The 24,558-nt window shown below is 51.6% G+C and overlaps 7 protein-coding genes across 7 annotated transcripts; 2 read left to right on the forward strand and 5 right to left on the reverse strand.

Annotated features, from left to right (window-relative positions):
• Positions 1-247: 247 nt before the first annotated feature.
• Positions 248-2,695, reverse strand: T069G_08327 (hbrB-like domain-containing protein; the record flags this gene model as incomplete). Its single annotated transcript, XM_056175537.1, has 2 exons — positions 248-1,932; positions 1,999-2,695. The coding sequence occupies 2 exons, from the start codon at positions 2,693-2,695 to the stop codon at positions 248-250; spliced, it is 2,382 nt and encodes a 793-aa protein (XP_056026486.1).
• A 2,029-nt stretch (positions 2,696-4,724) lies between these two features.
• Positions 4,725-5,027, forward strand: T069G_08328 (gon7 family domain-containing protein; the record flags this gene model as incomplete). Its single annotated transcript, XM_056175538.1, has 1 exon — positions 4,725-5,027. The coding sequence occupies one exon, from the start codon at positions 4,725-4,727 to the stop codon at positions 5,025-5,027; it is 303 nt and encodes a 100-aa protein (XP_056026487.1).
• Positions 5,028-5,244: 217 nt separating this feature from the next.
• Positions 5,245-8,599, reverse strand: T069G_08329 (vacuolar sorting protein 39 domain 1 domain-containing protein; the record flags this gene model as incomplete). The annotated part of the gene is made up of 6 exons (XM_056175539.1): positions 5,245-5,818; positions 5,878-5,986; positions 6,052-7,527; positions 7,690-7,803; positions 7,858-8,448; positions 8,518-8,599. 6 exons carry the CDS (start codon positions 8,597-8,599, stop codon positions 5,245-5,247), a joined length of 2,946 nt encoding a protein of 981 aa, XP_056026488.1.
• A 539-nt stretch (positions 8,600-9,138) lies between these two features.
• Positions 9,139-12,637, reverse strand: T069G_08330 (SPX domain-containing protein; the record flags this gene model as incomplete). Its single annotated transcript, XM_056175540.1, has 8 exons — positions 9,139-9,284; positions 9,340-9,770; positions 9,819-10,117; positions 10,180-10,530; positions 10,592-11,726; positions 11,792-12,150; positions 12,408-12,506; positions 12,584-12,637. 8 exons carry the CDS (start codon positions 12,635-12,637, stop codon positions 9,139-9,141), a joined length of 2,874 nt encoding a protein of 957 aa, XP_056026489.1.
• A 341-nt stretch (positions 12,638-12,978) lies between these two features.
• On the reverse strand, positions 12,979-17,189 carry T069G_08331 (ABC transporter transmembrane region domain-containing protein; the record flags this gene model as incomplete). The annotated part of the gene is made up of 5 exons (XM_056175541.1): positions 12,979-13,893; positions 13,939-14,921; positions 14,964-16,016; positions 16,073-17,000; positions 17,061-17,189. 5 exons carry the CDS (start codon positions 17,187-17,189, stop codon positions 12,979-12,981), a joined length of 4,008 nt encoding a protein of 1,335 aa, XP_056026490.1.
• A 1,033-nt stretch (positions 17,190-18,222) lies between these two features.
• T069G_08332 (pyridine nucleotide-disulfide oxidoreductase domain-containing protein) lies at positions 18,223-19,976 on the forward strand (the record flags this gene model as incomplete). The annotated part of the gene is made up of 4 exons (XM_056175542.1): positions 18,223-18,715; positions 18,786-19,485; positions 19,550-19,857; positions 19,924-19,976. 4 exons carry the CDS (start codon positions 18,223-18,225, stop codon positions 19,974-19,976), a joined length of 1,554 nt encoding a protein of 517 aa, XP_056026491.1.
• A 530-nt stretch (positions 19,977-20,506) lies between these two features.
• T069G_08333 (major facilitator superfamily domain-containing protein) lies at positions 20,507-22,447 on the reverse strand (the record flags this gene model as incomplete). The annotated part of the gene is made up of 5 exons (XM_056175543.1): positions 20,507-20,952; positions 21,025-21,167; positions 21,222-21,830; positions 21,897-22,356; positions 22,405-22,447. 5 exons carry the CDS (start codon positions 22,445-22,447, stop codon positions 20,507-20,509), a joined length of 1,701 nt encoding a protein of 566 aa, XP_056026492.1.
• Positions 22,448-24,558: the final 2,111 nt, after the last annotated feature.

A 24,558-nucleotide genomic window follows, 5' to 3' on the forward strand; every position in this document is an offset into this window, starting at 1 on the left:
TATGTAGTATAAATGGACATATCAAGAACCAAACTGGACCAAAATATCCTACAACTCAACTGTTACAAGACTCCAAGTAAGTTGCACATTTCTCTCTTTAATATCATCTAGAATTTGAGAATATATTTGATATCATACTACTGTAATCGTATACTCTGCCCGCAAAGAAAACGCCATATACACTCCCCTACTATATGTAAATGAAAGCCATATCAAAGCCCGCAAAAAACGAATAACGAAAAAAAGCTTATGCAACTCGCACCTCTTCACGAATTTCATCTCTCCGAACTCTGCCTCCGACAATACCCATCCTATTGCGTCCCGTCCGCCCTCTGCCCAACCAGTTGAGCTTGAGCATCTTGCATAGCTCAACCATTTTCCTGTTGCCCTCGTCGTCGACATCTCCGCCTACGCCCCCGATGCTCGAGAGCACGCTCATGCACTGGAGCATCCGGCCCACCATATCAGCTACCTGCTTTGAATCTTCGACATTCTGCTCACGGACACTGCTGAGGGCGCCTGACGGGGTAAAAGGACGAATCACTCCATCGCTGCCCCGGCTGCCAAGACTGACATTGCTTACAGCTCGACTGCGACTGCCAGCAGAGCCGTCTCCGAGTAGGGTGGTGCTCGTAGAGTTGTAGGAACCAACTGAAGGGTCGAGAGACATGGCCGTGCCTGGGCGGGCCATGGAAAAGAAGGATTCGGGGGGTGAGGCGGAGAGGCTGGGTTCTAGAGGAGGGGAAGCGAGTGCCATGTTTGCAAACGCCGAGGGTAGAAATTCGAGAGACAGGCGGGAGAATATCGTTTTAAGAGTATCGTACCGCGGTAAGATGACGGCGTCTCGGTAGGCCGTCAAGACCAGCCTTCTCACATCGAGAGCGGCAGCTGCAGGTAACACCCGTGCTTCCTGTCCGGGCGAGGGAGAGGGAGCAGTGACAACGCCACCCCAAAAGTCGCGAGATTGTTCAGCTGTCATGATAGTTCCACAGCCTGATACCTCCAAATCAAGGGGTAGTAAGGCCGCCTGCATATACGGTAGGACTGAAGTAAAGGTAAAGAGCCACAGCTCCACCAGAGTCGGCATGAAGCGATCGTCTGGCGTTCTTCGTAGGGTTTTGTCCATCGTAGCGAAGCCTGAGGATAAAAGCTCCCTCAGGTCCTCTAGCATTTTATTCGGTGACCTCTTATGAACACACCATTGAATATGTAGGTTGACAATGCGGTTAATGTCCTCAACTGGGACACGAAGATCCTCGCCTTGGAAAATGACTAGAAGCTTTGGCCTCAGGTAATGCCAGGCATCATCCATGGATAAGTTGGTCAGCACCGATTTCCCAAAATCAATCGGCTCGAACAAGCTGCTAGACTGTTGTGACATGGATGGCAGGCTGCTGCTTCCCGGCCAATCCCCAGGGACCGATTCGCTGTCCATGCGACTGTCAGATCTCTCCGCATTTTTCTTGTCCTTCTTCGCCTTTGCAAAAGTAGAAGTAGTAGGGCCTGGGCTGGCGGGGACGCTGAAGTTGTAAAGGCTGTTTGGCGCATTTGGATCGGTAGGCCTTGAGTTACTAGCAGCCGATGAGAGAGGCAAGTGATATTCGTCTTTGAGCTTCTGTTTCTGTCTTGATAGAAAGTGATGCTTCTTCTCCTTCTCCTTGGTCTTTTCTTCTCCCGTCACCTCGCTTGGCCGAATGGTTGCTGACGACGAGTTGTTGAGAGCATAAAATGACTGGTCACTGGGATTCGCGAGGCTGGTCGAGCTAAAGTTGCTTCGCTGAAGAGCTGACAGAGCTGAACCAATCTTGCCTGGGCTTGGCAATGCCTTTTCCTTAGTGTCCTTGGCACTAATCTTCGAAGGCCGGGAGAACAGCTTCGCCTTTGCTTTTTCCGATTTTGAGAGAGGTTTCTCTGAAATGGTGGAGGTGGAGGCTGCAGTGGGTAGAGACGGGAATGGCTGCGGTTGTGGTGATGCAGACGGGTCCCTGGGAGAATTGCTAGGAGAACGGGGGAATACAACATTGGCCGCGGCTGTAGCAGCAGCTGAAGATTGCGATGCAGCCCCCAGCCTGTCTTGGTGTGCTCCTCCTTGGGCGTTGAAAGCAGATTCTCGCGGCGCACTCGCCTCCGTCAAGCTCAAAGTGGGTGGGCTTATAGGGCCTTTGCTCCCGCTCCCTCTCCTCGCGCCTTCAGTCTCTGGGGCTGTCTGGGAGCGCTGTCGCGACTGGAGGATATTTTGATGGGACATGACGGCCGCCTGCGCAGCGATCTGGCTGGCCGACAGTGCAGAGGCCGCGGCCTGGCCGTTGTGGTTCATGCCGACTTGGGAGAGGTTGGAGGTGCTTGTCGATGGCAAGGATGGCTCAAACATGCCCTGCGTGGCAGCGTGTTTCCTCGAATGTGTTTTGAGGATGGGCGACGAAGCTCCCTGAGCTGCGGTTCGGGCTGCGGGTGCGGCGGGGCGAGGATAAGTCTGCTGGACGCTGGCGTTGCTCGAGTTGGCATGGCTGGTGGGAAACTGGCCGGTGGAAAACTGTTGATAGATGGGCGTGGAAGGGGTGTTTCCGCTCTGCTGTCGCGCCTTGGGAACGGTAATGACAGGCGAGCTCTCCTCGCTACTGCTGGGAGAGTCAATGCGCAGGGGAGGTGGTCGTGACGACACCGGCGTCTGGATGTCGCTAGACGAGCGAGGCATGCTGGGCAAGGGAGAGAAGCTCCCAGGAGCGCGGCCCTGGGCCCGTCCCGAGGCTGAAGTTGAGGGTTGCATCTCGTTGGAATGGCGAGGGGCTCGTTACATCTTGACTGAGCCGCAGCGATTCTGGCGTTGTGTCAGGCTCGAGATGGCCGTTGGGCCCCGCGGGCAGAATTGCTTGCAGGCCTGTCGACGAGGCAATGCGAGGATCTGGGGGATAGGGAGAAGCAAGGAAGATGAAGCAAGAAGCAAAGATGAAGAGGAGGTAGACAGCAAGCAGTGAGAGGCTAAGCTTCGCTGCTAACAGATGATTTGGTGGTTGGGGCGGCAAGGTCTCGTGGCGGCGTTGCGGCCGGTGCTAGTGTCGCAGAGCAGCCGATCGACACACATGCATGAAGCGCTGTCGCATCACCCTCATCAAGGGTTTTCAGTGCTGTACATGGTGTAAATGATGTACAAGTGGTGTAAAAGAGAGAGATAGAGAAGCATGAATTCTGTATCACGAGGCACAAACACATGTAGATGCTAGTAGTATTTTACCCCAGCTTGCCTTGCTCCCAAACACCAATATTAATCTCCATGAAACACTCAAGCAGCTTCAGCAGTTACCAACAGGTACCTCATTTCCCCTCCAACAACGCCTGCACCCACAAGTACCGATGCGTGAGGCTCGGCCTGGGCCCCCAGCTCCGCACTCAGGCTAAGGCGCGGCTGCTGCATTGTGGGGCTCACAAACTAGCTTCAGCCCAGTATAAAATAGAAAAAAATCCTCGTGTCCAATTCCGGCTTTTGCTTCTCCCCAAGCATCGCCCTCATCAACGCTGCGTTTCCATGCTACAAACGGAGAGCCTGCGCAAGCAGCCTCTCGCATCTTTTGCTCCTCGCATGTGGGAAATTCGGAGAAAGCTTCAAAGCAGGAGGAGCCCTCTCGGGGGTCTGCCTCTTGTGCTCGGTTCCAACGTTGACCGTTGTGTTCTCGAGTCTGCCTGTGATGGCCTGGCGTCACCCCGACGTCTGCAACAGACATCAGAAATCTCAGGCCCGGGAGGCCTCGTGTGTATACCCTCTTCGGGGGGGAAGACACGTGGGTTTCTTTTCTCGGTGCCTATGGGAAGTCGTTGCGAAGCTTGTTGCGCAAACTTGAGTGCGATATGCAGCGTTTGTTTTGCTTCTGGCAAGATGAATCACACAATTCCGATCATTCTGTTGAGGGCGATGCTTCACCTTTTTTTCTCCCAGGTACGATTATATACACAAACCTCATAGCCCTCGAATTTTCAAGACTTCTGCTAACGGTTCGCATCTCCTGTCGAGTTTCCTTGATACACCCATAAGGACCCGACTCCATACCGAGGTCCTGTGCCCCCTCTTTACGGCCCTCCTTTATACGGTTACTGTAATTCTTTGTTAATGATGATGATGGTATCCAATTTTATCCATCTAACTGGCTATTGACCAGTCCATCGACTTGGACATCAGCCCTGTAGATACGTAACCATGGTCCTCTGAGGGCTACTGTAGAGATCGGATGAATGACTCACACTGATTGATTCATCCCATCCATGTACAGTCTCTCCCCTGCATCAGAACTTTCCATAATTGGCTGGAGCTGTAATGTCGTAACTTATACACTCGCCCAGCAGCTTACACATCTGCTATTCTGCCGAAATCTACGATCTTCATCTCCTCAGCCATCGTCGAAGATCATCAGAGACATGTAGCCCATGCTGATGCATTCACTCCCACAAATCGTATTTGCAAACTACACTTTTAAATCATAATGATTATCATCATCGGTAAACCGCTATAGCAAACATCTTACACAGATACCTCTCTGCTGGCCATCCAAAACCCAGCTCAATGTTGGTAAATCTACCTTCCACCGCCACGTGATTCCTGCCCCTCCATGAAGCACCAAAGCTCTCTCAGCAACCCCACTACCTTATTCATCTTCATCTCCCCTTCAACAACTTGCATCTACCAAGTAAAACTCCAGTTTCATCCCATCTTCTTCTCACCGAAACTCCTCGCAATGGCCCAATCTGCACCTTCAGATACCGCCCTCACGGCATCCTACTCTTCTCCCGACAACGCTCCCTTTAGCATCACCGAGTCCATCTCCGCGCCACCTGCCCTCGATACGGCCAGCAAGTCCAAGTACCTCGAATCTCTACGCGCCTCCATCGGTACAGCCCAAGACCAAATCAACAAAGAGCTCACGACCCGCATGGAAGAAGATAAAGCGCGCGAAGAAGCCGCCGGCGCCGTACACACCGTAGACGACGAAAAAGAAGAGGAAAACTACGGCGAGGAGGTCCAGGAGGAGGAGGATTAAATCGCCCGCCACAGACCTTTGAAATGTTTTTGCAAACGACAAGCAACATACGATTTATTTAAAAACAGCACGCCTTAGAATGTGTGTACAGAAGGGTATAGCCACATCATACGAACAGATAACAGCCAACCCGTTTCAGCGACTCCGACGAAGATGAAGAGCAACCTAGCTGAGAGAACGAAGAAGAAAAAAGAAAAATATCCGACAACGTGAGCGTCTAATAGCCTCTACCCCAGCTGGGCTTCCTCAAACCATCCGCTTTGGAGCCCGTTGCTCTGCTCAAACAGCCGTAATGGACCACCGTGTTGTCTGTCAAAACGGCTACCACGCTCCCGCCCATTCGCATCCCGCCGGCCAATTTCTTGTGGCAGACGACGCAATGCCTCTCATCTGTGATGATGACATGGCGGTTCCTACCGCCTTGACCTCCAGGCTTGCCGTCTCCCAGTTGTAATTCAGCAGCCACGGCTATGCCCTCTGCTTTGCGCAAGCCAGCCACGATCCGGGACTCGTTGACGAGACTATTCGCAGCCCGTATTCTCCCGCGGAAATATGCTTCGAGAGAACTGACGGGAAGGTCGTTCGGAATGAGCCCAAGAGTTGATGTGGCGGGGAGGCGAGAGCCGTGCTTGGAAAGCAAATCCAGTGCTGGTTCGAAATTTGGCTTGTGGGGTGGAGGTGGCTGCAGGTATAGAGAAAGTAATGTATGGTATACAGATGACACGGACTCGTCTGAATCATCCGAAGGAGTTGTGGATGGAGCTTGCAATCTGTGTGCACGGTTACAATAGCTAGATGCTTGTTAGCTGTCACTGCCATCATTTCTCATTAAGATGCTCCGGCCACGTACTCTTCTGCCTTGACATAATCCTTCATTTTGAAGACATAAATCTCGAGTGACTGCCTGTGCTGTCCCATGTTGCTTAGGACAACCGCTTGAGCTTCATAGAAAGCGGGTTCTATGCGGCGTTAGTATCCGTCAAGCATCAAAGGGTGAAAGGAAGAAACCAAAGAATTCTCTTACCATCTTTGGGGATCAAAGCAAATGCCTTGGTGAGACTGTAGACTTGTCGAGATTCTCGCAGGAACTTGACAAATCTCTCTTCAAGATCATCCCAATCATGGCCCCTCTCACTATTACTCAGACTTGAAACGTAGAGCTCGACAAGGCGATTATGGAAATCCGCCGTGCTATCATCGAGTTCCATGATGATGTGTTCCAAGTATTGCCTCTCGAGCTTCATATCTATTTCTTGTAAATAAGGCAAGACTTTCTCGCGCGGTAGGGTCTCCGCATTCTCCGTGTCGCCTATGAATATCTCCATAGCGTATTCTGGATTCGCCTTCAAAGTCCATTTAGCATGCTCAAGGATAAGATCGATTTCAGAGGGTGGAAGGCTTTGCAGGTATTGTATAGTTCGATCTGGGCCGTGTAAAGCCGGTGCTGCTTCATTCGGCTTTGGTGCAGCGCCAAACTTGTGTAATAAGTCCAGTGCCGACTTGTGCAGTTTCTTGCCGTGGAAGAAGTCAATCAGCTCCGTATAGCGATTGTGTTCCAGCAGCTTCTCATTGACAACGTCTGGGTCGCAAAAGTTGGGAATGCGGAACAGGGAGCCCGCAAGCGAGGGCTGCGAGAACATGTAGGCACGAAACAGAGTGGTATCAACCAGGCGGAAAGTTTCGCGTAGCTTTTGCTCGCGTTCCTTGTCCGATTCATCCATGGTCAGCTTCAGGAGTCGGTCTTCCGCCTCTTCTGCCGAGCTGGGCTGGTCTGTTCGCGGCTTCAATTTGCCAGTCACAGGATCAATGACACGCTGGAGGCGAGCGCGAGTCCCAGCAAGGTAGCTATTCAGCTCTAAGACGGCCTTCGTGAGCTCTTTACCCGAAAGTGGCTTGTCTTCTGGCACTGGTGTCTCTTTGGCATTGTCTGAGTCCTCGGTTTCCCCATCCTTTTTCGAGATGATGGAAGCGACCTCAGCTGGCTTCCGCTGCGACCCCTTGAAGTATTTGGCAAATCCTCCCACAGCAGTGGGCGACCCGATAGGCTCGTTGGTCATTTCTGGACTATTTGATCTCGTCCCATTGATCTTTTTCGGACTTGCTTCGGTATTCTCTGGGGTTTCCTCATAGTTCGCCCACCTGGATAATTCTCCTGCAATGAGAACAGGATACATCCTAAGGACTCGTTCTGGTGGTGCATGGACATCGTCTTCATTCATCAGATCCATCGACTGTCGATACTTCTTCTGCTTGAACAGACTCTCTGCCTTCAACATCTTGACCTCTCGTAGAGTCTCTGCCTTGTTCTTCAAGAGAGCATCCTCAAGCATTTGCAGTATGCTAATCGCTTCATCAAACTTGCCACTCTCAATGAGCTCTCCAATTTGAGAGTCATAGTCTGTGGCTCCCATTTTCCACACGCAGCGGTCACTCGAGATGTGGAATCCTTTGCCCGCATGAGCTAGGCTTACAGTAGGCGGAGGAAAATGTAGCTGGGCAGCTCCAGGTAACGTGATTGTCTGCAGGAGAGACAAAGTATCGGGGTTCCGCACCTCAAGAGAGCCCTTGGATGGAGGTTGCAGCGCAACAATATACGGGTACGAATACCCGATGGATTCAGGGGCAGATTGCCACGGTATCTGCCTCTTCTCTAGGGCCTTACCCTCGTCATTGACGAACAGAGTATTGATATCTTTGGCAAGAAGCATTTCCCCATCAGCCAACTTGGTAGCCAGTGGCTTGGGTATGTAGCTCCCTAGACCCATGTATCCCATTCCTGCGCTGCTCACAGCTCCAAATCGGCTGCCTTGACCAGACACTCCCACCGTACCTGGGCTCACAATATCCTCGACCTGCTGTGTCATGGCATCGACAATGACATAGCCTGCATTCATGCCGCAAACGATTTTCGTCGCGCTCGCCCATGTAATTGATCGGATCGATTCGGAAAGGACGACTTCCGAGACCTCGTCACTGAGCTCGCTCTCATGCCAGCTCCATAGCAGCAGCCGCCGCTTGACAGCAACAGCCAGCCGACTGATGATTTCAGGGACACCCGTATCGGGGTCCCTGACGATATTGGACGTGATGGCAAAGCATGACGCATTCTTGGTTCGCGAAAGGGTCTCAATGAGGTCGTAGGACTGCAGGTCGTGGAGCGATACGTGGTAGTTGGACAGGGATACGATTGTGTTTGCTTCCTTGATGATGGCCAGCTGTTCTACCGCCCGCGTCGAGAATCGTTCCACCTCGCGCAGTAAATCTGTCGGCTTGGCTACCGAATCTGCGGCAGCGTGGTCGCCATTCTGGGGAGGAGTCGCATTTGCGGTGTGTGGAGGCGTCGAATCGCCATTAGCGGGAAGTTCGTTGAGGCGGTAGATGCGAAGGGCGCCGTTGTTGAGCCCGACGAGGATGCGGTCGCCTGGAGATGCGGTTAAAAAAGACACGGACAGCGGAAGAGCGCATCAATGAGCGGAAATGTCGTCCATACCATACGCAAGGATCGTCTCGATCTTTGACTTGTCCCGCTGCCGCAGCTCTATGATAGGACGGGCTGTAAAGGCGGAGAGCATGGCGCCAACCAGCTCCAGGGAAGGAATGTTATCTTTTCAGGACGTGCATCAGATGACTATCGATGTAATTCGAGTCTTGGCTTTTCTCTTTATCGTCTTTCTTTATTAAAAGTCACAAAAAATGCAGAATGTCGTGAAAGAAGCCGAGGTGCCTTACGGTGCCATTTTTGCCTGAAGGAGGTGCCAGAGCTATCCCACGTCAGGTGCCGCCGCTATTATCCCAACGACGTCAATGCACATGCGTTTGGCCTAAGCTAGCACGGAGCAGGTCGCGACACAGTGCACGTAACTGACATAAATATACTGTTCAAGATAATTGTTGGATGCCAAAAATACAGTATTCAATTCCAGCTTTAATAAACAATTGCAGATGAGTTATAAGTTATAAGTTATATCTTTGCGATGCTCAACACAATTTCTTACCACATATAATCCGCGAGATCCATGTAAATCATATGTACACCCAACCAACCATACGTGTAATCCAATTCTATATGCTCCGTTCGCCAATTCACACCATCACGCAGCCGTCTCACCATCTAGTCCAAGCCAGCAACTTCCATGATGCCGTATCCGAGCGTCACGACAACCACCAAGGTAATCAAGCTGCTTGGCACACCTCTGCTGATGAAGTGCTTCACGCTCAGGTAGCGCTGGCCGGTAGCGTCTTCCTTCATAATTGCGGCTATGCCACGTTAGCAGTCGCACAATCGGAGGGGGGAATGGTTGCATAAACTTACTCATATTGGGGAAGCCACTGGTAGGCAGACCCATCGCAGCGCTGCACATCAGGACGCCACCCATAACAAGGAGGTTAGGGTGCGGCTGGTCCATAGCCACGCCGACGTCGTACACCAGAGGGAGGAAGATGAGGGCAGCTACTGTGTGGCTGATGAAGGTGGCAATGACAAGAATCAGGGAAGAAAAGACGACGAGAACACCGTACAAACTCATGCCCTCGACTCTGTGCGAAACGAGCTCAGCAAGGGTGTGGAGCAGACCCGAAGATCTAACAGCTTTGCCGAGTGACAATCCACCAGCGGCCAAGATGATGATGGTCCAGGGAAAGTTGTTGAAATCTTCCTTGGTCAAGATGCCGATGCCAAAGAAGAGTACAATAGGAATAATGGCCACAACACCCATGTCTCCAAATACAGACTCGAGGGTATGACTCGTGCACCACAGAACGATGGTGATGATAGTGACAATGGTGACAAACCACTGCCCAGCAGTAAATTTCTCCTTGAGAGGACGGATAGGTGCAATGGATGTCCCTTTGCCGGGTTGGAACGTAATCAGCAGAAGTAGCCAAATCAAGACGATTGAGACCACGCCAACGGGGATGACAATGAAGAACCACTGAAGCCAAGTCGGTTCTGGAGACATGATTCCCATGGCCACAACGTTTTGGGGCGACGCAATTGGCGACAGCATACCGCCAATGTTTGAAGCCAGGGCAATGCCAATGATGACGGCCTTGGACATGTTTGAGTCCGATGGCAGAGTCCGTAGCATGGGCTATGATAGCAAGTCAGACATATGAACTCCGGGAATCGCTACTTAGAAGATCAATTACATACCTCAATGATAGAGAAACAGAGTACGGGGGCAGCAACGTTACTGATGAGCATGGACGCAAAGGCAGCAACAAACATGTTTGCAATCAGTACAGTTCTGGGCTGAGTTCCAGCCTTGCTCAAGATAAGCGTTGCAAGACGCTTGTCGATTTTGCACTTGGATAGAGCGGCAGCGAGAGTGAAGCCGCCAATCAAGAGCATAATAACGGGCGACCACATGGAAGAGAAGATGGCGGCGGTAGCTTCCTTTGAAGTCAGGCGCTTTGGAGGCTTGCTCGGATCCTCCTCACGAACCACCCTGAGAACGACAGCTAAGAAAGGGATGAAAAGGGACGTAACAAAGAGAGGAATAGTCTGTGAATGTAATTAGCAAGGATGAACAGCATTAGAAAAGTGAAATGGCCATTTGACATACCTCAGTAGCCCACATCAAACTGACAAAAACGAGAAGTGCCAGGCAGTTCTGCTGCTCAGCGTTTTCCAAAATGGGAATAAACAAGAGCAGGAGGAAAGCCGCCACGGAGATGAATAGGGTGAGCACAGAGCTGTTGGATAGCCATGATGGTAGAATGATTCTGCCAATGGGCGTTTTGATTTGCGTTTCTGCAGGCCCAGCCTCGTCGTCGCCCTGTAGTCTCTTCGGAGCGATACCGGATTCTTGTCCTAGCAATGTTTGTCCAAACCGGGCTGCCTCTGCTCTTCGCTCAATACCGATGAGATCTCTCCAAACAGTGTTGCGTTCCCAGACAACATGCTCACGGAGATGGGAACGCAAGTCCTTCTTGGCAAGCTCCTCGTCACCGCCCAGGACCACGTCGGCGTAGGCAACCTCCATCTTGGCAATGTTTTCGTCGAGCAGCTTCTTGGTATCTGGCTTGAAGGGGTATGCAGTATCGACATAGGTGCTGATGTAGGATGACCGCAGCTCTTTATCAAGAATCTTGTCAAACTTCTTGAGGACCTTGCTGAAGCCCGTCTTGTTAAGCTGTACGTAGGACTTGAGTTCGCAAAGCTGCACATAAAGAGATATGATGCGCTTCTTCAACATGATACCGGACGAATACAATGTCGAGCCGAAGATGAAGGACTGGTCGCCATAGTCATCAATGGTTGTGCTATATCTTCTAGATCGACCAAACTCTGAAGATGCAGTCATGTCCGGGATGCTTCCCGCGGTCCGTCTCCTACCATACTTGCCCTTGTGTCTGGTGAGACCGGTGGTTTCATCATCATCGGTTGCGCTGTCATCATCGTCTGAGCCATGGCTGCGCAGGCTGGAAGGCCGAGCATGAGTGCTGTGGGTTTCGGATTGCGTCGGACGCAATGTGGTGGACGTTTCCATGGATGGACCCTCTCCTACATCATGTAGAAGCTGGCTGACTTCCTCAAGCAGCTCCCCCTCCTTGAGAGAATAAAAGGAGCATATTTTCTCCAGCTCTATGCCGAGTGATTTGCTGAAGACATCTTCCGGCTCCTCATTCGATATAAGGGGTCGCGACTCAGCATCGCCGGCTCTCGCTTGGTGCGCATTCTTCTCGAGTTGGTATATCCTTGGGAGACGTAGGGTTAGCTGATGGACAGGCTAACGTCCTAAGCTTAGAGGGGCGAATCTTACAGCTTCTTTAGATTGCTATAGGCAATGTAATGGCTGCTCCAGTCTGGAACAGCATTGAACTGGATGCTGTGGGAGAACTTCATCTCGTCCTGTGTCTCCAGCCACTGCCGTTTCAGTGCCTTTTTCTTTTCTCGATGGCGTTGACGGTCCTCGATGATGTTGCGCTCCGCAATCTCTTTGTAGTCGGAGAGCTCGTACGTGTCGGGCGACGCGGCCAATTGTACACTCCCTCCTCGCTCAAAAGCGCCGGTCGAGCGTGGATTGTCGTTGACAGAGGATGCGGTCAGGTCTGTAACAGGAACAGAGGAGGAGGGATTGCCCGGCCGCTCTGGGGGCTGAATGGTGGCAGTTGAAGTGGTCTAGTGTGTTGTGATGATCGTGTGTCTGCCGAAGCCGAGGGTTGCGTTTGAGGGTCTCGTGGCTGTCGTTGCGGTGGCCCGGAAGCACTGCTCAAAGTTTGTCCACGCCGTAGACTATAGAGTACTCGTATGCCAATCGAACACCTTTGCGACGCCTTAGTCCTGGTTCTCCGTTCGAGTCAATCCTGGACCTAATCCCAAATCCCAACGCGCGATGGGCGGCGCTACCGGTCTCCAGAAAAAAGTGCGGCCATTACCTTATCGACGAGGAAATCCACGAGCTGTGACTGGCTCAGGGGCGGGAACACCGTTTGCGAGGCCGGGAGGACGAGACATGTGACCTGTAGCTGACAGCCCTGCGCTAAAGAGGTCACTGATCGCTAAAGACAGGGGCGTTGGGGGCCTGCAGGGAGGCGGCCGCGGCGGAACGCACCGGGCTACAGGTGCATGGCGGCCTAGCCACAGCGTCTGCTAGTGGCCCATGCATGCTACAAGCCACCTGCAACGGTGGGAGCTATCGTGATGAATGATGGATGGGAGGGGCGGGCAGATGGATGGCAGATGACTTGCTCTCGAGACCTCTTTGATCGAGTCATATTAACGATTTCCGATTCTCAGATGCTGGTACCTCAACTATATATTTCCCCTTGGATAGCCGCTCACATCGTCTCGATCCCCCACGTGTTGGAATTGACTCTGGCTATTGGCTGGTATCTATAGGTTCTTGTGCCCAAAACGTCCAAAATGTTGACCTCTCCCTCTATTACTTCACACTACCTAAGCCGGAATGCAGCTTCACATTACTACCTTATGTACATACATACTAATCTACCCTAACATCTGCTGCAGGGCGTTGATCCTATACGATTCGCTCCTCTCCACAAGCTCCTCGTGACGTCCTCTATCGACCACTTGGCCGCCCTCGACTACAAAGATCACGTCAGCCTTGCGGACTGTGTGTAGCCGGTGAGTGATGGCAATCACGGTGATGCCTCTGGCTGCCTGCTCCAGGCCTTCTTGCAGCGCCCTTTCGCTCTCTGCGTCAAGGGCACTGGTACTTTCGTCGAGCAGCAGCAGCCGCGGCTTTCGCACTAGCGCTCTCGCAATGGCCAGTCTTTGGCGCTGGCCTCCAGATAATCGAGATCCGTTAGGGCCACATTCTGTCTCATAGCCCTTGGGTAGCGACATGATGGTGTTGTGGATGTTGGCTAGCTTGCAGGCTTCTTCAATCTCCGAGTCGGACGCCTCGTGACCTGGAACGGCACCGAGTCCCACGTTAAACTTGATGGTTCCATCGAACAGGGCACAGTCCTGTGGTACTACGGCGATATCATGACGGAAATCCACTCCCTCGCGAGCGCAGATGTCGACCCCGTCGATTTCGACGGCTCCACCAGTAGGGCGATACATTCTCTGAACAAGTGACATGATGGTGGACTTGCCAGCTCCCGATGGCCCCACGAGACCACAAAACTGGCCGGCCGGTATCGTAAATGACATGCCTTTGAGAATCTGGATGTGCGGACGAGCAGGGTATGAAAATGAGACATCACGGAAAGTGATTGTGGCGCCACCACGACTTGAATTGAGCACGCGACTTGAGACTGCATCTGGAATGGCTTCAACATCCTTCTCTCCGCGTGATGAAATTTCAGGCTCAGTGTCCTTGGCATCAAGGCGTTTGGAAGACCCAAGATTGATGAGACTCAGGATTCTGGATGCTGCTGCTCTGGACCGCGAGACCTCGGGGGCCAATGTAAACATCTGACCCCACAACTGGGCACTCACGAGCATGGCCATGAGAATGATGAAGAATTGAGCCTGGCTGTACTCTCCCTTTGTGATTCTGGTCGAACCCCACCAGTAGGCAAAAGCATAGATGAGGTTGCCGATACTGTTGGCGATGGCCAGCCAGAAGTTGGTATAAGCACTGGCTAGAGCCATCTCCCTTTGCGGAGCCTTGAGTGCTCGACGATAAGTGTTGAGAATTTCATCTTCGATTGAAAGCGAGGATACGGTTTTGTAGGAAGTGACGGCTTCGACAGTAATGCCAAGTGCATTCGAGAATGCTCCAGCGTGCTTGCGCTCAAAGCGCGAAAGGGACCGGACTTGCATGATTCCCGAACCCAAGAGTATGGGAACTGTGACCAAACACACAATGGCAATTTTCCACGCAATAATGTGCGACAAAATAATGGCAACCAAGAAGTTGACGACAATGGAGAACATTGTTCCCATGATAGATCCGCTGAAGCCACCAACAGCAGCAGCATCTGCTGTGATGATGGAGAGCAACGAGGATGGCGAACGGCCTTCTGCCTGATGCCAGTCGAGTTCTTGTTCATACAGCGATCGGAAAGTGAGCACGCGTATTTTATAGAGAAGCTTTTCCGCAATGTATCCAAAGCCATACCAGCTTCCCGTGTAAGCGAACAGCTCAACGACCGCCAGCATGAAGAAAAGACCGCCGAAGAACTTGCCTGCCCATAGAATCTGATGGGTCGAGTTGCAGGGACTCACTTTTTCGACCGTGTTGCCAAAGATGACACCTGCTGAAGAGAACGTGCCACCAACGATGACGGCGGAGAAGACGGCCAAGAGGAGCATCAGTAGATGCGGTCTGAGCATGCGACCAAGGCTCTTGATGATTGTCCAAGCTGACTGGCTGTCATCAAGTGTCTTGTCTTCTGCTGCAACAGGCTCTTGTCCGGATTCCTGCACATTTGAAGTAGAAGCTGAGAGCTCTTCCTTTGTCGTCGGAATGGCTTCATCTAGAGAAGTTTCCTTCTCTGAGAGTATGATGTCGGCATCACCCTTGGACGTGCTCGACAGAGATGGCGTGTCGTCATGTTCTTTGGACGCCAGATTCTGTAGGCGGACCATTCCGGCATACGAGCCATCCAGGGCCATGAGCTCCAGGTGAGTGCCTTGCTCAATGATCTCGCCGTTGTTCATAACGATGATGTTGTCGGCATTCTTGATTGTGGACAAGCGATGCGCGATGGCGATAATGGTACGACCCTTGGAGATGGACTCGACTGCCTCTTGGATGCGTCGCTCACTAGCTGAATCCAGAGATGCTGTAGCTTCGTCGAGGAGAAGGATCTTGGGGTCTCGGATCAGAGCACGAGCAAATGCCAATCTCTGCCTCTGCCCTCCGCTGACGAGCTTTCCGGCAGTGCCAACAATGGTTCCATATCCGTACTCCAGTCTGTCAATGAAGCCTGAAGCGTCAGCCAGGGACGCAGAGCTGCGGACCATTTCAATGAGTTCAGCCATGTCCTGACTATGCGCCTGTGCGACGGTAGTCAAGTCTTGTCCCTCTCTGACCTTTGCTGCCACTTCAGCAAGCCCCTGCCCTAGGATGATGGAGTGGAATTTTTGATACTTCTCCCATGGCGAGTTGAATAGTCCCAGTGCGATATTTTCCAAGATTGATCGATCCAGAAGCGATGGTTCTTGTTGAACCAAGCTGATGAAGCTTCTCAAGTTTTTTACGTTCAGTTGCTTTAGGTCATGTCCGTCGAGCAGCACTTGTCCATCTTGAGGGTCGTAGATCCTCGTCGTTAAGCCAGCTACGGTAGATTTACCGCTACCAGAGAGTCCGACTATGGCGGTATACTTGCCAGCGGGACAGTCAAAGGAGACGTTTTTAAGAACAGGTTGATCTGGCCGGGAGACGTAAGCAAAGGTGACGTTTCGGAATGAAATCGAGGCGGCGGCAGAATCCGAGAGTTTGAGGCCGGAGTCGGATCCCGAGTTGATGATGGCTGGAGTGTCGATATCTTGCCGCAGCTTTTGGAATGCTGTGGATGCACCCCCCAACAGAGGCAAGAGAGGCGCGATTGAGCCGAAGACAACACATGCTATATTAAGCTGTCAGCAAAGATACGAAGCATCGCTATTATCCTTTGGAGCTTACCGTCCACAAGGAGAAATATCACGGTGTAAATCTCTCCCACCGACACGCCGCTGGGGTCGGCAATTGTCTTGACAATCTGGTGGCTGCCTTGCCAAAAAGACAAGGCATTCGCCGCGTAGGCAATGAAGTAGAGAGTGCCGGCTTGGACGGCTGCGGCAAATGCTTTCTTGATGCCCTTTTTCTGAGCAGTCATCATGTGGGAAGAAAACTTGGCCTCCAGGCGCGGCCCGGCACCAAAAGCCTGGACAACTGCAATATTGGACAAGGTCTCCTGAGCAATGGACGAGGCAGATCCTATCGCGTCGGACATGGCACTGGTGAATTTCGCCGTGAATGCACTTCCCAGACCGGCCATGAGGAAGAAGGCGGGTATAAGGGATAGAAGCATGGCCGCAAGCCTCCAGTTCTTGATGAAGGCGACGATGTACGCCGTCAAGAAAAAGGACGTGCAGGCGATGCAGATGCCAACCTTCTCGGAAGTACCCGACTGAACGGCTTGTACGTCTGCATTGAGGCGAGATGAAAGCTCACCGGCCTGGCGTTGGTCGTAAAAGGTCGCGTCTTGCTGCAGCAGCGCTTGGAAATAGCGGTCTCTGATGCGCGCTTCCAGTCGACGGCTGAAGATGCTCCAGCAGACGATGTAGATGTATATCAGGGCGAAACTGGCGATACCGATGTAAGTCAGCTCGAGCACCTTGCTGTCGATGGAGGACTGGATGCGCGAAGCGTCGTCCGCGTCAGGGGTTTGGGCATCACAGCTGGCGGTGTTGAGGTCGTCAACGAGCTGGCCGAAGAGGATACCCATGAGAGGGAATGGGACTCCTGCTGCCGCTGCGGAAACTGTGCCGGTGACGAGGAGGACAATGTCGATCCATTTTGGGTTGGCATAGACGAGAAGCTGGAAGTAGACGAAGAATTCCGAGATGAACTACACATGTTGGTGAGCATCGCCACGTCTGCAGACAAAGATTGGGCAAGCTGAACTAACATTTTTGGCCTTGTTTTGCTCTCCTTTAGCATTGGAGATGGATTCTACCTTGGCTTCATCGCCGCCTTGAGGCACCGCAGCAGCTTCAGTCACGCCATTGGGGACTGCCGTGTCGTCCTGAGCGGCCATTGCAGGCAAGTAGCGGTTTGTTGATGGAGATTCTACAAGCCGCTACACTCTCATGGCCTATTTCAGCACATGAAGAGATGGAATGGTCTGATGTTCAAGATAGAATCGACGCCAAAGCTACATGTAGCTGCAGAGCTTCCGGCAGTTGAGTGTCTAGTTGCCGTCACGCGAGGTCCGCAAATCTTCTAGCTCTGTCTGCATGATCGACAGCAGACGCGAATGGACCCGGATAATACTGAAGGGACGCTGCCATGATGCCTTCTCTCCTCCCTGAAGCTAGTCCACACTGAACTGACAGCAGCTCTAGAGGGATCCTTGATGAGCCAGCAGGGTATCATTTTTTCTCTCTCTGGGCCACCAGTTAGTGCTGCTACGTGACGAGATGCTCCACGACAAGACCGACAATATCCACCGCTTGGGCTCGTGAAAAGGACACAAAGTACCGTTTCGTAACTCACATGTTCCTCCATCTGCAGAGATACACGCCCCTCCTCGAGCGAATCCTTGTCTCGCAACTTGTACCGGTACATTGTGTGGCCCAAAGCGGGACTATGTTCGGATCAGATAATTTCTCTCCGCGAAAACGTCTCCACTAAGCGTCCGAGGATCGGCCCAAGATAAACAAAGAACGAAACTTGGCATGGGGGGAAAACCCAAAGAAAAAAAAAAGCATTGCGTAAAGAGAACTGGGCCCCGAAAAATTAAATGCCTCTTTATCCTTGGGGCCGCGCTGAATTGCTCGGTCTTCGAGGGTGGAGCGTCGGCCGTCCGGGGGGCCGGGATTTTCATAGCCTCACGGCCTCGGCCTCGGATCTGATAAGATGGGACGCCCTGCGAGCTGCATGGACGGAGTAACTCGGTGAATTGCGTGGGCTACCTGGGTATAACTAGGGGGGAGCCATTCTTGCTCACACACCCCCCCTTGGATCTTTGGATGGGATGTTTTTTCGAACTTGCAGATGGTGTTTGCTCTAACGGAACGGAGTAGTCCCGCTTCAAACATCTTGGCGTCGATGGCAGTGACGAAGCAACAATGATCTGCTCTGTACCATTCTCTGCATTGAAGTCATCGAGTCCTAGTATCGGCGTCTTGACGGCTCGGACATCGTTTCGGCAGATCGCGGCTCAAGCGGTTTCGTCGCAGCAGGCCAAGCGCTGGCGGACCACAAGCTGCTGCGCCAGCAATTCATCTTTTTCCTCGATCAACACTCGACCAAATACTAGCCATCGGAATCTCTTGAGCCCTGTCCAGCTGCGTGGCCTACACTGCTCCTCTCATCTCCGTCTTGCTACCGAGAGCACTGATATTCCAGCTCACGCCATTATGGGTTCGATTCCGGAGACTGTTCCTGTCGTGAGGGTCTTTATTGCTGGTGGTTCTTATGCCGGCCTCTCTACAGCTGTCAATTTGCTTGATCTAGGTGATGGCTTGTCACCACGCATGGCACGTGAGGCGTATACACACCACCCTAGTGTGCCGAAAGTGAACTTCCAAATCACCATTGCTGATGAGAGAGATGGCTACTGTAAGTTCTACCAATACGTCTACATTGCTCTTAGTGCTGTAAGATCTAAGAAGACTCTAATACGATATAGATCACTTGATTGGCTCTCCATTGGCTCTGGCAGAATCGGAATACGCAAAGAAGGCCTGGGTCCAATTCCAAGATCTCCCTGCTCTGCAAGTCCCCAACGTCCAATTCGTTCAGGGCTCAGTGTCGAGCGTCGATTGCGATTCCAAGACAGCAACTGTTGTTGATAGCATCACTAAAGTGCCCGTCACTCACCAATACGACTACTTCGTCACCGCTACAGGCTTGAGGAGAGTGTGGCCCGTCGTGCCCCAGTCTTTGACTCGAAAGCAATACCTTCTTGAAGTTGAGGCGCAGATCAAGGCTCTCGACGAGGCCAAGGATGGCATTCTCATTGTTGGTGGTGGTGCTGTTGGCATTGAGATGGCTGCCGAGCTGAAGCATGTGAAGCCTCATCTCAAGGTAACTTTGGCGCACTCACGGGACAAGCTCTTGTCATCCGAGCCGTTGCCCGATGAATGCAAGGACAAGGCTTTGGACCTGGTCAAGGAAACTGGTGTCGACGTGTTGATGAGCCATCGCTTGGCCTCTTCTACCAAGGTCGAATCCCCTGATGGCTCATCGAAATATGAGGTCGAATTTGCGAATGGACATAAAATGACTGCTAGCGCGGTCGTCATGGCTCTCTCCAAGAGCATCTCGACGGCGTCATATCTCCCTTCGTCGGCCACCGATTCCGAAGGCCTCGTCAAGATCGTGCCAAAGTAAGTCTTCACCTTGCGATTCCTTAACGAAGCAAATTGCTAACATTTATGCTCTCTTCCTCAGTATGAGCTTCGCTCCCAGCACCCCCAACGCCGCCTCCCATTTCTGCGCCGGCGACGTGGCCAAATGGTCCGGCATCAAGCGCTGCGGCGCCGCCATGCACGGCGGACACCTCGTTGCGAACAACATCCACCAGCTGGTACTGCAGCAGATTGCGCAGCACCAGCCCAAGTTCCAGGAACTGCCAGAGATTCCGCCCATGATTGGGTTGGCGGTGGGCAAGAATGCTGTTGCCTATGGGCCGGACGAGGGCGTTATTTCGGGTCCTGAGGTGATGCAGGCGTATTTCAGGGATGATTTGGGCTGGGGAAGTAAGTCATTTATATTCATGTCCTAACTGATCTCTTTTTGTTCAGGGTGCTAATGGAATGATGCAGTTTGCTGGGATTGGATGCAGCTGGGAGGCCGAAAATCGGATGCCAAGGTGTAGGAGACGAGTTCTTCGTAATTAATCGGAACAGCAAGAAGGCGGATATTGATAAATGGGTCGATGGGAGAGGATATTGGCGTTTAGGAGGTTGGCATATTGCTTTGGATGGAAAATCTGCGTATAGAGTAGAGTAAACAAATATTTTGTTCGATTTTATCCTGGATGATGAAACATGCATCGTTTCTAGCAGAATATGGTTAAAGACAGAGAAGGAGGGGCATGCGTTTGATGGCCTATTATTTACACGGCAAATAAGATTTGAAAGGAATATAGTCCTGATTTTGTTGTATCAGGGGCCCTAAAGGTCCGGATGTAGTTTGAAGGCGAACAACACCTGCTGTAGTCTTGCACTCGACACCTCAAGTTTGCAGTGTACATTTATACAGAGTTATTTAATTATGTTTATTATTGAAATAATTTGTAATCTATAAAATCACCCACAATAAGCAACTATAGGAGTAAAACGATTCACACATAACATGGTGAGATATCCAACCCCATCATCGCCTTTTTCTAGTCATGACCAACGCCTAAAAGACGGTTCCCTTGACCTGCTTGTGCTCTCTTACATCGATGTTTCTCCACATTGCCGTGCCAACGACAGATAATGATAGCACAGCAGTACCAGCAATCAGCATCATTTTCTGGCTATCACCATAGGCCTGCTGAATAGCGATACGTTCGGGAGATCCCATCGGGTATGACAGTTGAACATCCAGACTTCCGTAGATGTCTGTAAGATTTCCTTGCGCGGACTCAGGAAGATATTGTCCCAATTTCTTGGGGAAAACGGCTTGCCACACTGCAGCGGCGACAGTTGATCCAACGGCACCACCAATAGACGAAGCCATTGCCTCTATAGCCAGCACAACCGCAACATACTGGTGAGAGGTCGCTGCCATGGCGGCGGTCTGTTCGCAGATAACAATGGTGCCACCAGCAAAGGCAATGAAGATTTGGCACATGATAATGTATCCTGATAGCAAGGGGGGAACTATTAGCAAGAGGTACAGTTGAAATGTTGGTTAAGGGATGGCCGAAGGCTTACCTATGTTAACATCGGGCTGACGGAAGTGAATCATCAAGCCAACGCCGAGAATGGTGACTGGGACTCCAAAGAAGAGGCAGATGGGCTTGAACTTTCCAGTATAGCGGATGACGAAGCCGACCAAGATTGCCCACAAGCAGGAACTATTGTCTTGTTAGCGATACAATCACCCATAGAGATGGCTTCTCGTCTCATACCCTATGCTATAGATGTTGCCAACATAGCTCGACTCAGTAACGTTAAGCCCGTTGACCACTTGGAGGAAGCTGAGGAAGTAGCTGTCCCAAATATAGAAGCTGACGAAAACAGAGGAAGCGAGGATATTGGCGCCAATAACGGTGCGGTCCGTGAGAAGAGAGTAAGGAATAAACGTAACGGCCGCAAAAAACCGTTCCCAAATGGCGAACACGATGAGAGCGACGAATCCTCCAACCAAGAGGCCGATGATGAGAGGCGATTTCCATCCATCCGATTGGTAGGAGTAGATGTTGAAGGGGAGGAGGAACATAGCCAGTCCTCCAGACAGAACAAGCAGTCCAACGATATCAAACTCTCGACCGTAGTAGACCAAAGATTGGATAAAAGTACCCTTGCTTTCTCGCGGGCGGATTATGCCGAGCTGCTTCGCCTTCTTGTTGTAGTGCATGAAGAGGAAGAAAAGCGGCAGGGTGATGACCGGAGTAATGATGGCGAAGCTACCAAACCCCCATCGGAAACCGGGTCCTTTCAAGAAGGCACTGGAGATAGGACCGGAGAGCCATGTGGTAATGATGTAGGGCGAACTACTATAGGCGAAGATGAGGCCTCTGTAAACAACTCTGTGTTAGCCTTCTTCCACATTTGTGATGTACGGGTCACGTTGCCAAACTGACCGATTGCGCAGAGATGTTGTATCTGCGAGGAAGATTGATAGCGAATAGTCCAAGCCGTTGTAGCCAACCCAATAGAATACCTGTGCAGCGGCGTAGGTCTCAACGTTATTGCAGCCAGCCATCATAATCAAGCCAAGTGTAGTAAACGCGATGGCGAGAACATAACCCTGTGGACGGCCAAAGATGTCGAGGACCTTGGCCAAGGTCAACTTGAAGACACCTCCTATGATGCTGCTCATGACGGTGACAGTCGGCGTTAGGGAGTGCTGCTGAAAGGCAGACGTGACCCAGGGCGTCAAGTTTCCAGTTGTGCCTTGCTGCATGCTGTCGACAAAGTAAATCACCCAGATCATGACAAAGGCAGTCCCGAGTGCGCTTTTGGTCCAGACGGAGGTGATGGCCTCGATGTTCTGCACACCGGCCTGCGCCTTGGAATCGGGGCCGTCATCCTGGTCGGAGTCTTGAGGGCCGCCGACATTGATGTCTAGATGGCTTTTTCCAGTCTCACCGCCGTCGACGTTGTCGCGCTCGGGGGCTTTTTCGACGGACATGGCTTTGAAAGAGACAATGTTAGCCACTTCTGTCTGGAAGAGAATCTTACACCATTATCGTCGCAAGTCGAACGGCTTCAAGCCCGTCTTTATGGTTAAAGTTAACCACAACTAGGAAGGGGCTTCACTTACTGGATCCGTATTTTGCAGCTGTTAGAGCTCAAGAGTCGATGATCCCGACCATCGAGGCCATCAGCAGGACCAACGCTACTACTTATTTGCCTCCGAGGTCACGGAAGAAGAAAGACTGAGGAGTTCTAGATTTTGCCGCTGACATGGATGACGAAGAGGTGTAGACAGGGTTCGAGGATAGTAGTCGCATGCGGCACTAGTCGTCACTGCACCTACCCAATCAATCTATTCCATGTTTCATACGGAGTACAATAGACTTTTGATATGGACCACTTTCTTCCATGACTTTTCGGATTTCAATCTTCGTTGGGAACATGAAAAGGCCAATAAAAGGCTAGAATGGAAAGGATATGCGGCCGCCAGCACTCCGTCGGTCTCCATCTTGGCCTGGGATCGAGGACGTAGTTCCAACATCCATCTTCTTAGTGTTTTTAGTATGGATGTGCCGGAATGTGGCGGTTGACCCAAGTTTCCATGTAAGAACTACTCATCCACCAAGTTTTTGCGCGGCCAACGTACAACATACAAGAGGCTGGTCGGCACTTTTTGCCGCGTAAATGATGGTCTTGTGCTACTATTTCGTAGCCGGGGCAGGGTTCCATCCTTTCTGTTAGGCTATCACTTGTGTTGTCGCACTAACCGGCAGAGACCCATCGTTTCTGTGCCGTAAAAGATTTTTGTTGCCCTCAATCGTTATCACGGCGGATATAGCCAACGGCAATTCCAGGTGACATATCCTGTCATCCTGTCTCAACAAATGGAGCATGCTCTCTTCTTATTCTGGAGCCGTGATTCACACTCACCCGTCAGTCCCATAAAGGGCCCGAAGCTACAGCACCTTGGCAGTTCGAATAGAGAATCATGTAATATGCTGTTGCCGTTGTTGCTGCTGCTGCTAAAGTTGAGACCTGAGCATCATTCAACCGATGGTGTGTTCTTGTTCTCGAAACGGGTACTCGGCACTTCTTGTGCTCCATGGATAGGGCAAAACCGCCGACGAAGATCAACTTTGCGTATTCAGCAGCTTCCTAGTCTAGTGCAGAGAAGAATACGCATGGTTGGTGGAGAATCTCCCAGGAGGGAAACGACTCGAATTATCAGATCATGTATATGTCCAGGGCTTGGATGCTTTTAGCCGCTCCGACAACCGGATGAACCCCAATAAAGTTATCTGATCCGCCCAAAGCGCAAGGATCGGGCGCCACTCTCGTGCTAGTAACGACTCAGAACAGAATCCAGGCACAAAGAAAGAATAACTGAATTATTACGAAATCAAAAGAAGAAGAAAAAGAATTGTTTTGGGGGAAAGCCAAGGAACTGGACCGAATATGGAGCGTCTGAGCGAGAGGCGGAGAAGAAAAACTCTGCAGGTGGGAAGCCTGAGCAGATTATCTCCCAGACTGATTGATTAGATCCACTGATCTAGCCCCGACCCAGCAGGGTTGCATCGCCTATCCTTCGGTCGATGGACTCGGCTGGGCTAAGCTGGTTGACTCGTCGCTTTTTCTGCCTCTTACGGACACTGAATGTACTGTACAAGCACAAGCACACACATGGGACTGGGATGATGCAGGGGAGGGGGTGTGAGGTCACGTCCAGGATAGTCCAAGTTGGAGTTTTGGCCTATTCTTCCAAACTTTGTCTCTGTACCTGTACTCGAACCAACACCTGGACCTGGTCATGGATGGACTTTTCCTCCAACTCGTACGAGCCTAGAACTACCAAGCATACCGGTCGGTGCATTCTCGCTGCGTGGTGATCGGCCGTCGATCCTTTCGTCACTCACGGCACGAAAAATACATCCGAGCGTCACCTATAGCTCCAGTCCCGAGGTGGTTTACTCATGACTTCAGCTGTCTCCATGTAGGTAGTACCGTGGCATACACATGCTAGGGCTGGGCAAATTATGTGCATGTACCGAGTATGAGGCGGAAAGGTGCGGGCATGAAGCCCCCTTCGTGTCAAGTCTGTCGGCCGAG

This window comes from Trichoderma breve, chromosome 5 (assembly GCF_028502605.1).
Source record: "Trichoderma breve strain T069 chromosome 5, whole genome shotgun sequence".
Taxonomy (NCBI): domain Eukaryota; kingdom Fungi; phylum Ascomycota; class Sordariomycetes; order Hypocreales; family Hypocreaceae; genus Trichoderma; species Trichoderma breve.